Here is a 13,499-nt window from a genome sequence, read left to right as displayed (position 1 = left end):
ATTCAGATGTAGACCTACAACTCAGGCCAAAAGAAATAGCCCTGAAGATATCTCTAGTTGACCCCAATGTTTCACACATCAGTGTGCATAAAATGCAGATTAGCCGCCTACCTGCCCACCTCCCCACCCCCACAGGCTCCAGGGTTCTGATTTAGTAGATTGAGGGCAGGACCTTGACCTCTGTTCTGTTGTTGACTCTGCTGCCAGTGGTTGGAGAAACAGCAGTGCCTGTGATCTGGCTCCTGTCCCCACAACTCATGACACTGACCTCATCAATGTTAGCAGCAACCTCTTTGTTGCCTATTTATTTGAAAGAGAGAGTTACAGAGAGAGGCAGAGACAGAGAGAAAGGTCTTCCATCTGTTGGTTTACTCCCCAGATAGCCTCAATGGCCGGAGCTGCGCCGATCCGAAGCCAGGCACCAGGAGCTTCTTCTGGGTCTCCCACATGGGTGCAGGGGCCCAAGGACTTGAGCCATCTTCCACTGCTTTCCCAGGCCATAGCAGAGAGCTGGATCAGAAGAGGAGCAGCTGGGACTAGAACTGGCACCCCATGAGTTGCTGGCGCTTCAGGCCAGGGCTTTAACCCACAGTGCCGGCCTCATGTTCTGGTCTTTTTTAAGAGGCAGAGACAGACACCACTCCCAAATTCTGGTTCACTTCCCAAATGCTCGCGACAGCCAGGGCTGACCTGAGGCTGGAGCCAGGAGCTGGGAACTCAGTCCATGTCTCCCATGCGGATGGCAGGAACCCAATTACTTGAATCATCACTTGCTACCTCCCAGGGTCTGCATTAGCAGAAAACTGGAATCAGGAGCTAGCTGGAGCCAGGAGTAGAACCCAGACACTCCAATGTGGGCTGTGGGTATCTTAACCAGTAAGCTAAATGTTTGCTCCTTATCCCATGTTATAGGTAAGATCTTGAAAAAAGCTGAGTAATTTATCGGTAAATAGCAGAGGCAGGGCTCAAAATGAGTCTGTCTAACCCAAACCCATATAGCAGCCACTGAACTTCAGTGGTCCCACTCAGGGCACAGTACAGGCCCTCCACCTGCAACATCAAGCAGGAGAGATGATTTGCATATATAGCCCCACCCCTCCACTCATCCACAGGCAGTGAGGACAGACAGAAAGAGCTCAAACTGCCCAGGTTCAAATCCTGATCCCATCAGTTCACTTTGGGACCTTGGACATGTCAATAACCTGTCCAAGATGGCTACCACATGTTACTCTTGAAGTAAATGGAAATGCTAATAGCACCCAGGATGTGATAAGGATTATATGAGACTGTGCACAGTGCCCAGCGCACAATAAATGCTGATGCTTGTTAGCTACTACCGATGTCGCAGCAACCCTCTGGGGCTAATTACTGGAAATAATAGACCAGAAATACGCATGTAATGAGTGACTATGAAAACAAGACTAACCTAGGACAAAAAGAAACAAAAGATGACAAACATTGGTCAGCCTCACTGATCACTGAAGGAAAGGGGGAGAATGTACTGAGTGAGGCAGGAACACGCCAGGGGTGGGTGAGCATGGTGAGGACAATGCATTCTCACATGGACGATAGCCTGGCCCCAGCTATGGCGGCAACAGGCAGGGAGCCTGGCTCCAGAGCAAACACTGTTTTTGCAGTAAAGAGCCTTTCCTAATGAGCCAATCTGTCTCTACTTCTATTGGCATCCTGGGAACCAGGGTGCAGCAGAGATAATTTGCTTCACGCCCCCACCCTTCCCCCAACAAAGCACCATTACCTCCAACCCATTACATTAGCCTTTATCAGTCTTAGGAGCTCTCAGTCATCCTCCATGAGCTGCAATCATTTCAGCTAATTTCTTAAGTGTTCTAAGAGCCTGTGATGTGTTATGAGCCTAGTAATTGTTGACTGGTTCCTTTTCTGTTGCGGCTTGATTTCATACCTTGTATCCGAGCTGATGCGTGCTCTGCGTGCCTTATTACAGTGGGGCTTTTTGAAAAGGCTCATATTAAAAAAAAAAAAAAAAAAAAAAAAAAAACTAAATACTGAGGTTTTTTAAATCAGCGTTTAATTTTTCCACCATCTCCTGTTACTCTTATTAAGAAGCCACTGAATTCTTCCTAAGGATAGTGACCTGCAGTGTCAGGCTGAGTAAGGACAAAATTGCAAATTAACAATGAAGCTGCTTCCTTTCAGAGACGTCTAGGAAGGAAGCACGAAATAATGGACCATCCGAGACCCAAGGGTCCAGTGGCCATGGCTTGGAGAGGCTCGGGGGACTGATCCCCAGCTTCTGCATACACCTTTGATTCAGGGGCACCCCTAGCTTCCTGAGGAGCCCATCAGAGCCAAGATGGCTGAAAGGTCCCAGAGGAGCTCCCTGGAGAACTGGGAACAGGCCAGCCTGCCATCCTTCTCCACCCTGTGCGTGTGGCCTGTCCCCTTCAGCCGCGGCCACTCCTACGGTGAACGTTCAGTTCAGCTGCTTGGTCATCCTGGGCCCCAGGGAGTCCCAGGGATCACACACAGGACCTGTTTCTGTGTGCGAACTGCCCTGAAGTTGCTCTTTAACTCGCCGTGCAGCTACATGACTGGCTCGTGCTTAGAAAAGCTTCTGAGGTCCATCAACATCTTCTTATCGGCAGTGAGCAGGTGAGTGCCCTTCCAGAGCCATTCTGGGTCAGTGGTGTCCTTGACATTCACACCACATGGGCCATGGATTTGGGTGTCAGTGGAAGGGCCCGGGGGTCATGTTTCCTGTGGTCCTGCTCCAGTTGCTCCCTGCTGCCATCGTCTCGCTTGGTCTGTTACTAGCCAGCAGCTTCTTGGTTGCAAATTATAGAAAACCCACTCACCCTGACTCAGGAAAAAGGAATTCATTTTCTCACTTAAAACCGACAAGGCCTGAGGGTGGAAATACATACTTCAGGTCTGACTACACTCTGGGGGCTCAGTCTTCGGTCCGCCCTCTCTCTCCTCTTCCGTTCCTCAGTCTGCTTGCCTTTGTGAGCTGGGGTCCTTGGGGAGCAGCCTTTGAGTTCAGCCACACCTACAAGACAGCGTGACTTTTCCACAAGTTCCCAAGAAAGTCCCAGCTTTCAAGTCTCATTGGACCAACTTATGCCGTATGCCTGTTCCCCCACTAATCCCCGCGCTCAGAGGATGGCATCCCCACGCCACAACCCCACAGCCCATGAGTGGCAGGGCTGATGCCCCAAGGGCCAGTTGAAGGTGCTGTCACAGGAATAAATGGGAACAAATTCTGGAAAGCCAAAAGTAAGTATCTAATTCCAGTGTAACCTGCAAAAAGGAAGGATTTCCACACTGCTGTGCCCCTTTGCCTACGAACATTTCCTGCAAAGTATACCAAGAGAGGGCCCCGGGGTTCCTTAGAAAGGTTACCGCCAAGGAACGTGAATAGTGTTTTCTTTCGCTTCCCTATCCCTCTGGACAGTAATCGGTACCTGATAGAATTTCTGGAGGTTGGAGGTGTCCTAACACTCTTGGAAATCCTCGGGCTCGAGAATGTCAAGGAAGAGGACAAGAAGGAATCCGTCAAGCTACTCCAGGTCATTGCAAACTCTGGCAGGAAGTTCAAGGAGCTCATTTGCGAAAGCTATGGTAAGTACTGTGTGCGAGCAGGGTGTCTCGACCCCCGCATCTCCCCAGCGGCCTGGGTGAAATGGCGGCAGCACCCGCCCCTGCCGTGGAAAGAGCCCCGGGTAGTCCTGTTGCACAGGGAGCTCTGCACGGCAGACTCAATTACCCTTGTCCGTGTCCCCACCGCAAGACCCACATGTGTGATTTTCCTGATTCATCATTTGCTCAAGTGTTTTAGTAGCGGTCTTAGAAATACTTCACCATTATGAATAAATCCTCTTTCATAAATCCATTCAACAAAGACTTATTAGCAGTTCCTTTGTAAAATAAAATTGAAATAACTTTCCTTTGTGAAATAAAATTATTGAATATCTACTGCATGCTATGTCTATGCTAAGGTGCTAGGTTGACAATGATGACTAAAAAACCACCCCTAAGAGAGGCCATGGCAGGCTGCTAGCATAAAGGATGAGGACGTGGAAATGCCAGTTGCCAGATTTGATCAGAACATGCTGTGTTGAAATATTGTACTACACTCCATAAACATGCATAATATTACTTTTTTTTTTTTTGACAGGCAGAGTGGATAGTGAGAGAGAGAGAGACAGAGAGAAAGGTCTTCCTTTTTGCCGTTGGTTCACCCTCCAATGGCCACCGCGGCCAGCGCACTGCGGCCGGCGCATCGCGCTGATCCGATGGCAGGAGCCAGGTGCTTCTCCTGGTCTCCCATGGGGTGCAGGGCCCAAGCACTTGGGCCATCCTCCACTGCACTCCCGGCCACAGCAGAGAGCTGGCCTGGAAGAGGGGCAACCGGGACAGAATCCGGCGCCCCGACCGGGACTAGAACCCGGTGTGCCGGCACCGCAAGGCGGAGGATTAGCCTAGTGAGCCGCAGCGCCAGCTGAATATTACATGTTAATCCAAAAAAGTTTTAATTTGTATTTATTTGAAAAGCAGAGAGACAGACAGACCAACCAAAGAGATCATCAGCCCTCTGGTTCACTCCCCAAATGCCCCTGGCTGGGACTGAGCCAGGCCAAAGCCAGGAGCCCAGAATTCAGCCCAGGTCCAGGTGTACCACATGGTGACAGGGACCCAAGCACTTGAGCTATCACCTGCTGCCTCCTAGGATGTGCACCAGCAGGAAGCTAGAAACGGGAGCGGAGCCAGGACTTCAGCACAGGCTCTGATGGGAGATACAAGATCTTAAATGCTGCACCAAATGTCCACACCCGCCCAACTTAAAAAAAAAAAAAAAATACAATTACAGTCCCTGTCTTCAGAGAGCTTGCATGTGAGAAAGATCACATGAAGATGATCTACCCAGTGCTCTGACTGAGCCTGGGAAGGAGCCACCTCCTCCCTACATCCTTCCCAAAACACTCCCCACCCTGCACTTTCATCACCGTTCTCCTCTCTGTCTCCCCACGGCCTCTCTGAGCCTTGTTATATTCATCCATAAAATGGGAATAACACCTGCCTCTTAGTATAGTTTCTGGGGCTGAATGAGGTCGAGTTTGTCACAAAACATCTTATGAACCGCTGAGGCGAGTGTCGTCAGCTAGCAATCAAACATGCAGGTGTTATTTGTACATCCTGCAGAGCCACTTTAAATTTTAAGATGGATTTTGACATGACGTGCCTGTGCTGAAGCGAAACCCTCCAGTTCAGCGGCTTGGTAAACAGGACGGGGATGCAGCGTGAGAAGCCCGCCTCCTCGTTACACGGGCGCACGTGACGAGATCTTCACTCATTTATGCAACCCTAAAGCCCTTCCAATTTCAGCGTTTCCTCTCTCCTTTGCTCAGGTGTCCGGTCCATAGCAGAGTTTTTGGCAAAGTCTAAGTCAGAGGAGACCCAGGAAGAAGTACAGGTGCTGTTGGATTCTCTGGTCCACGGAAACCCCAAGTACCAGAATCAGGTGTATAAAGGGCTGATCGCCTTGCTGCCCTGTGCCTCCCCCAAGGCGCAGCAGCTGTCCCTGCAGACTCTGCGGACTGCCCAGGTGAGCCAGGGCTGCGTGCCCCTGCCGCTTGGATTCACGCGCAGTGATCTCACGGTTGCCTTCCTCAGCTGCCCCTCACGGGGCGTGCGGGGCAGAGCTCAGCCTCCCGCCACGTGGCTGCTGTTCAATGAGCGCCACTTCCAGGAGGCCGAGGCAGGGCAGGGAGTTCGCGTCTCCCAGCAGAGTGGTTTGTCCTGTTTCCCTAAGGGATCAGAAGAACGCTGGCAGACTCAGAAGTGGTTGAGGCAAGCAAGGAGGGTGATGAAAGGACTGTAGGAAAGATTAAAGGAGCCGATTTGATAGGGGGCATGTCAGGGAGGAAGCCACACCCCCAGTGCTGGGAGGAAAGACCCCTTTCTTCTTGCTGGCTTTGCGCCCCTCTGCCGGTGCCCAGAAGGCGTGTGAAGGCGGACGTGGGCAGTGTGATTTTATGAAGGTGTCACGCCTGGTAAGGAGGGGCTGAGACTCAAGATGGCTTTGCGGGGCACCATCAAAAGCTCTCAGAACAGCTCCAGAGCTTGGGCAGGGGGGCAGGAAAGCCGTGAAGACACCAAAGGGATGATGAGGCCGGAACAGTGGCGGTGGCAGTGGGGGTAGAGGTGACCAGGTTGCAGAGATATTTCCGACACAGAGGGTTTGGGATCTAGGGCAGTAAAAGAAAAGGAATCCCAGGTTTCACCCAGACCTGCCTAAGAGGCAGCAAGGTGAGCTGTGCACTCCAAGAGGCAGGCAATGGGAATAAAGGGAGGATTCGATTTGAGTCAGGCACAGTTGGTGGTTCCCAAGTGACCGTCTGAGGACAGTCAAGGCTGGTTGCAGAAGATATAATGGGTTCTCTTTATTATTATTATTTTATTTATTTGAAAGAGAGAGGGTTGAGTCAGAGAGAGATCTTCCCACTGGTTCACTCTCCAAATGCTCACAACAGCTCAGGCTGGGCCAGGCTAAAGCCTGGAGCCAGGAACTCAAACCAGGTCTCCATGTGGATGGCAGGGACTCAACTACTTGAGCCATCCCAGGGTGCCCGTTAGCGGGAAGCTGGATTGGGAGTAGAGCCAGGACTTGACCCCAGGCACACCTGTGTGGGGTGTGCGCATCCCCCATAGTGTCTTCATTGTTGCCCCAAGGGCCCACTCCTGCTTCACTTTTGTAAAGAATGTTATGTCCAGATCCTCCCTCCCGTAGAACCTGAGTCCACTCTCAGATGGGCCTAGGTATGGCCTTTTGTCTTTAAGCGCCCAAGTAGGTCTGATTCCTGCTCACGGGACAGCCAGCACAGATGCCCATGGCTCAGTGGAAAACAAGCCTGAAGCTCCAGGGAGAGGCCCAAGATGTCAGTGTGGCTATGCGAGCAGAGAAGGCATAACTGAAGCAGAGTAACTCAGGTTCCCGGGTAGCCTGTGCCAAGCGAGAAGAGAGGAGACTCCTCCAGCACCTGAGAGGTGTGCGGAGGAAGAGGGGCCAGGAGCCCCAGCTGCTTGGCACTGCCACTCCCACACTGCCTCTAAGAGCTGCCCACACGCCAGGCCCTGCACCCGAGGCTTCTGCCCACTCCCTCGTCCTGTCGTCACTGCAGCTGCCGGAGGCCGAGAGCACTGTCCCTATTTTATAGATGATGGAGCCGAACCCTGGGGCGGGGCGGAGGGGCAGGGGAGGGGGAGCCATTAAGTGGCTTATCCAAGGCCTCACGCTTGGATAGGTATTTACTGAGTGAGAATTTAAATCCAGTTCCAACTCCTGAGCCCTTATCCTTCGCACAACCACTCTGTCTCTCTGAAAAAAAGAGCAATGAAAGTGGTGGAGGAGGAGGAAAAAAACACGGCTGTGAAAGCCAAGGGGAAGAGGTTTCCACAGGGAGGACGGGCTGGGCGGGGCCCCACAGAGCAGAGGTGACGCAAGGGCAGACTGGAAAGATGGTCCCAGCAGGAAAAGCCGTGGTGAGTTAGGGGCCTGCCCTAGGGCAGGGGGAATTAAATGACAGCTGCTGGCTGGTGTGTGTGTGTGTGTATGTGTGTGTGTGTGTGTGTGTGTGTGATGGCTTCTCTCTGCAAGCTGTGGTGCACAGCCGAGACCACAGAGTTGCAGAGTTGTGGACAACTGTGTCAGATCAGGGTGAGCTTGATGCTGTTTAATGCTAAGCAAAGAAATCCAGGCATGGGAAAAGCGTGAGGAGGGAGGAAAGAGGGGTTGACTGATGGGGTGAGGGTTCCTGAGGAGGAGACAATTTTGGGACCCAGGGTGAGACACACCCCTCCTTGCCCCTAGCCAAGGGGGAGCCTTGTCCCTGCACCTGAAGCACAGGAGGCTGACCTTGACCTCGTGGCTCCTGAGCTGCAGGTTTCAGTGACAAGCTCTGTCGCCCGTCTCTGCCCCAACTCTATGGCGAGGGCCTAGGCCCATGGCGCACCTCTGCCCATCCTCCCTGCTCCCGCTTCACCCAGACACCTGGCTGTTTTGTTTCAGCCCTTCCAGCCTGCACGAGACCTGAGGAGTAACCACCTTGTCCTGTTGTCTGTCTCACCAGTCGGTCGTTGGAACCATACACCCCAGCATCGTGGACTGTGTGCTGAAGGTGCTGGGCACAATGCACCTGGAAGTCCAGTATGAAGGTAGGGAGCGCCGCTTGGCTTGGGGAGGAGCTGGGGGTGGGGGGTAAGGTGCATGCACTCTCAAAAGTCCCAGTGGAGCTGGCATTTGGCGCAGTGGTCAGCACTTCCCTCGGGATGCCCACTTCCCACGTGGGAATGCCCGGTGTGAGTGCCAGCTTTTCTGCAGGTTCCAGCTTCTTGCTGATGTGCACCTTGGGGGCAGCAAGTGATGGCTCAGCAGTACCTGGGTCCCTGCCCACTATGTGGGAGACCCAGATGGAGTTCTAGGCTCCCAGATGTTGCAGGCATTCGGGGAGTGAACCAGTGGATGGAAGATCTCTCTCTCTCTCTCTCTCTCTTTTCCCCTTTCAAATAAATACGTAGTCTTAGTAGACACAAGGTGGTTCCCTACCAATCAGTGACTAGCTCAGCAAATGAGTCAAATCTGTGCTTCCGATCAGCCAGGTGGTGCTTCAACAGCTGCTATGATCAGCCGCAGCCCAGCACTGGCCCCGGTAGCTGATTCCCCCGAAGCAGAAATCAGCCTGAGGAAGGTCCTTCTTCCGGAACACTAAGTTGGCTGAGGGCCGCATTAATCCGCTTTCACTTACTGAGTGCCCTCTATGTGCCAGCCACTTTCCAGTCGTCATTTCATTTCGTCCTCAAAGTAACCGTAAGGACACAATGCCCGGCGCAGGTTGTATTTTCCAACTGTCACAATGAACGAATGGTGGAGAGGTTAAGGGTACCTCCTGAGGCTGCACAGCTAACTGGATTCAAACCAGATCTGTCTGACTCTGAAGCTTAGCTTGCAGCGTGCAGCACGTGGCCATTATTTCAAGGATCGCCTTTCCGTCCCTCTCCCCACAGCGGTTCTGGGGAGGGTGATGCCACTTTCAACAGCAGGGCATCAGGGAGAGAATGTGGTGTCTGAACCGAGCCCTGGAGAATGGGAAGGATCTGGGGAGGTGGAGAGCAGCAGCAAAGGGCTTCTGGAACAGCACACGGCAGAAACAAGGGCACAGACACAGGGAAGCACCAGGCGTCTGGGGGAAGACTTCCGGCTGGGAGTGTTTGGGGAGGCAGGGCTGGAACTCAGCGTCACCATACCGATCTTCAGCAGCACTGTCAGGCTTGTGTGTGTCCGACACCCGCGGGCACGTGTGGGTGTGAGGGCCTGAGGTGGAGTCCACTGAATCCCAGCTGCAGCACAGCCTCGGAGCCAGGGAGGGTGGCGTGGGGCAGGGGGCACCTGGGGAAGGTGGCAGAGAGCTGGTGCTGGCAGCACAGCAAAGGGGTGCCGTGGCCGTGGAGTCAGGTGAGGAGGGTCATCTGACAGCCCCAAGCAGTTGAGAAACCTGTGCAAACGTGGCCACTCCCACCCACCCACAGCTTCCCAGCCTACACATCTCTTCCCTAATGCTCTGCCTTCAACCCCCGCCCACAGGGCAGCCCTTGGACCTCTTGCCACCATTGTCCACACCAGGAGCACCTCCCTCTGTTGGAGAAGCTCTGCCCATTCCATAGAACATGCACACTTCCACGGCAGCGGTCATCGTTTCTATCCCTGTGGCCTCCACACATCCCCTGGTGCACGCTGGGGCTTCGCTACGTGGTCGGCAAGTACGTCCTGCACAGAGAGGCTGCAGCAGCCATTACTCACCCCTGTGCTCCCCCTTCTGGCACACAGAGCAACTCCAGGGTGGGAATGAGGTCTGATTCATTTATTTTCCAGCACAGGGCCTGCAGCATCAGTGCCCAGGCGAAGTTTGCTGAATAAACTTACAAAAAGAGGGCTCAGGTTCAGTTTTGTCCCAGAGTTGAAACTGGCCCAGCATTTTCCAGTGCTGGCCCAGTATTGAGTCCCTCTGCCAGAGGTGGTGGGTGCAAGAAGCTTTGTCACTCTCTTTTTGGTTTGATGTCAGCACATGGGATAGAAATGAGACTGCGTGTCTCCAGATAATTTCATGTATTCCAGACTCATAACAGGTGTTCAAGAAATTTCTGTTGTTTGAATGAATTATTATGATTTTTTTTTTTTGACAGGCAGAGTGGACAGTGAGAGAGAGAGACAGAGAGAAAGGTCTTCCTTTGCCGTTGGTTCACCCTCCAATGGCCGCCACAGCCGGTGCGTTGCAGCCAGTGCACCATGCTGATCCGAAAGCAGGAGCCAGGTGCTTCTCCTGGTCTCCCATGGGGTGCAGGGCCCAAGGACTTGGGCCATCGTCCACTGCACTCCCGGGCCACAGCAGAGAGCTGGCCTGGAAGAGGGGCAACCGGGACAGAATCCGGCACCCCAACCGGGATTAGAACCCAGGGTGCTGGCGCCGCTAGGCGGAGGATTAGCCTATTGAGCCGAGGCGCCGGCCCGAATTATTATGATTTTTAACATGGCACTTCAAAATAGTCTTCATACTAACCCTGAGTACGATAGAGCAATTTTCCACCAGGGGGCACTGTTTCACGTGATAATTGCAGAGTTGACATTAAACCAGCCGTTTGCAGTGTTTCCATGGAAACTCCTGCAAAGGCAGGGGAGAGAGGCTCTGACAGGTCTTAGATGTGACTCTAACAGTGGCTGACTTGAGAGGACTTTCTGTGAGTTTGGGAGCCCCAAACTGCAAATCCAGCAGGAAACCACCCAGCTTGGTGGCAACAGAGTTGAGAAATCCGCCAGAAAAAGTGATGAGAAGCCCTAACAGGTGACACAGTCAGAGGGGCCGGCCTTAGAAGGGCAGGGTTTGTTTCGTTTGTGTTTTAAACAAATGGCTATTGAATGTCTGTGGTGCACCAAGAAATAGGCCAGGCACGGTACTTTGTGCTTGGGTTGAGAAGGAGAAAAACAAATGGTTTTAAAGCGAACAGTAGGGAGGTGTCCCCCCTTTCTCCCGGGCTGTGGGGACCGGGGGCCGACATCGTCCTCCTGAGAAGGCCCAGGGCAAGTGGAATTCCCAGCGGAGAGCCGGTTGAGAGCAGGGGGTGGAGGGCCTGAGGGTGTCATCGTGGAGGAACTGCTGATGGCCTTCCCTTCTTTGTGATCAGAAACCCCACCTCCATGCAACCAGTCTGCGAGCCGCCTCACTGACATCATCTGCTCTCCTTCCTGCCCCTGGCACAGGCCAGGCCCTCTTCCACCTGTTTCCTGAAACACGCTCCCTCCAATCCCTCCAGCGGGTCATCTCTGTCGCTAACCTCGCCCTTTCTTCTCTGGCAGATATCCCGGGGGAAATACCGCGTCCATACTGAACACGTGCAGGCTTTCTTCTTGTGTTATTCCCTAAACACTCCAGTCTTATATAGCATTTGCACTGTGTTAGGTATTACACGCAGTCCAGAGAGGATTTAAAGCATATGGGAGGGCTGGGATTGGGGTGCTGTGGGTGAAGCCATGCTTGCATACTGCCATTCCCTGTTGGTGTGCTGATTGGAATCCCAGTTCAGATCTCTGCTTCTGATCCAGCTCCTTGCTAATGCTCCTGGGAAGTGGAGTACTGGAGAACTGCAGTGGCAGTGGAAGGTGGCCCAAGGTGCTTGGGCCCCTGCCACCCAGATGGAAGACGGGGTGGGAGTTTCAGGCTCCTGGCTTCAGCCTGGCCCCACCCTGGCTGTTGTGGCCATTTGGAGAGTAAACCAGTAAATGGAAGATCTTTCTCTCTCTCAAGTAAATAAATCTAAAAAAAAAAAAAAAAAAATGTCCTGGGAGAGCATTTACTGTAGCTAAGATGCTGGTTGGGAGGCCCACATCGCGTATCGGAGTGCCCTTGTTCAAGTCCCATCGGCAGCTCCTGATGCCAGCTTTCTGCTGTTGCACACTCTCAGAAGCAGCAGCGGTGGCTCAAGTACGTGGCTCCCTGCCACCCAGGTGGGAGACCCAGATTGAGTTCCTGGCTCCTGGCTTTAGCCTGGCTAAGCCCTGAACCAGTAGATGGGGATGGGGGATGAGCGATCTCTCTCCTCTCTCTTCTCCCTCTCTCCCCCTTCCCCTTAAAAAAAGAAAAATCTCATTCTTTATATTGAAAACCAGAAACGCCATGGCCTACAAAGCATGAAGTCCTTACCCCAGACCTTGGATTGTGGACAACGTCTGAAACTTCAGGCGCAAACTCAGAGGGCCCCCTTGTGGGGGACTGTCCCCTCCCAGCCACATCACATCTTCTACCCAGGTTTTTCGGCCCAGACGTCCAGTTACAGTCCTATCGACTACAGGGAGAGTATATGACTTAAATGGCCCTTTATTTCTTGAGAGTTCCTAAGGCCAAAGAAGAGGAAATGGAGAAGCAGTGGAAAGGTGAGGTCGCTGGAGGAAGCAGGGAGATGGTCAGACCTCCAGAGCTCTTGCCTGCTGCTTGTAACAAAACACCTGAATTCAGTACCGTAATACCACCAGTCTTTTACTACGTGCCCGTAGTCTGCAGGTCAGGAATTTGAACAGGACAGGGTGGAGATGGATTATCTCTGCCCCGTGACGTCAGGGGCCTCTTCTGGGATGACAGCTGGTGGCCACAGCAAGGACCAGAGGGTGGCTGGTGAAGATTAGGAGCTCCAGTGTGGGTCCACGTGGCATTCAGATGAATCCAATCTTCACTCGATGTCTTTTTTTTTTAATATTTATTTGCAAGTCAGAGTTACACAGAGAAAGGAGAGGCAGAGAGAGAGAGAGAGAGAGAGAGATCCATCTGATGGTTCACTCCCCAACTGGCTGCAACAGCTGGAGCTGCGCCGATCCAAAACCAGGAGCCAGGAGCATCTTCCAGTTCTTCCACGTGGGTGCAGGGGCCCAAAGACTCAGGCCATCTTCTACTGCTTTCCCAGGCCACAGCAGAGAGCTGGATCAGAAGTGGAGCAGCCGGGTCTCAAACTGGCGCCCATATGGGATGCTGGTGCTTCAGACCAGGGCGTTAACCTGCTGCGCCACAGCGCTGGCCCCTCAATGTCTTGAAATGTTGTTTGTCATAGGGAGTTTTGCATTAATTTTTTATTTTTTCAAAAGAATTCATGAGGTGAGCATTAAACCCAGCGTCCATGCTGCACATCAGAGTCCTTGGGTTCCATATCTGGCTCCAGCTTTGTGATAACACATGCCCTGGGAGGCAGCAGTGACAGCTCAAGTAACTGGGTCTTGTCATGGCATGGGAGACCTGGATTGTATTCCTGACTCTGGCCTTGGCCCAGCCCCAGTCATTGCAGGCATTTCAGGAGTGAACCAACAAATGGGAGCGTTCTCTCTCTCTCTCTCTCCCCCTCCCAAATAAGTAAAATAATTTATTTTGATATCTGAGTTTCTTGCTACTCCCTACTCACCACCCCTTAAACTTTGCACCTGAGCC

At 52.8% G+C, this 13,499-nt stretch overlaps 1 protein-coding gene across 3 annotated transcripts in view; it reads left to right on the top strand.

Annotated features, from left to right (window-relative positions):
• ARMH1 (armadillo like helical domain containing 1) overlaps positions 1 to 13,499 on the top strand; it is a 50,286-nt gene that overhangs the window by 20,305 nt on the left and 16,482 nt on the right. For 2 of the 3 annotated variants that reach the window (XM_017346361.4, XM_089300792.1), the window contains exons 4-7: positions 2,563 to 2,631; positions 3,434 to 3,600; positions 5,388 to 5,584; positions 8,109 to 8,193. In XM_017346361.4, coding sequence (XP_017201850.3) covers positions 2,563 to 2,631; positions 3,434 to 3,600; positions 5,388 to 5,584; positions 8,109 to 8,193 — 518 coding nt within the window. Of the gene's footprint in view, positions 1 to 2,185; positions 2,632 to 3,433; positions 3,601 to 5,387; positions 5,585 to 8,108; positions 8,194 to 13,499 lie in introns of those variants that run through there. The other variant, XM_089300793.1, reaches the window with a different exon arrangement.

Source organism: Oryctolagus cuniculus, chromosome 7, assembly GCF_051225735.1.
Source record: "Oryctolagus cuniculus isolate XC-2025 breed Fujian yellow rabbit chromosome 7, ASM5122573v1, whole genome shotgun sequence".
In the NCBI taxonomy this organism is placed as follows: Eukaryota; Metazoa; Chordata; class Mammalia; order Lagomorpha; family Leporidae; genus Oryctolagus; species Oryctolagus cuniculus.
This window is presented reverse-complemented; position numbering and strand designations above follow the sequence as displayed.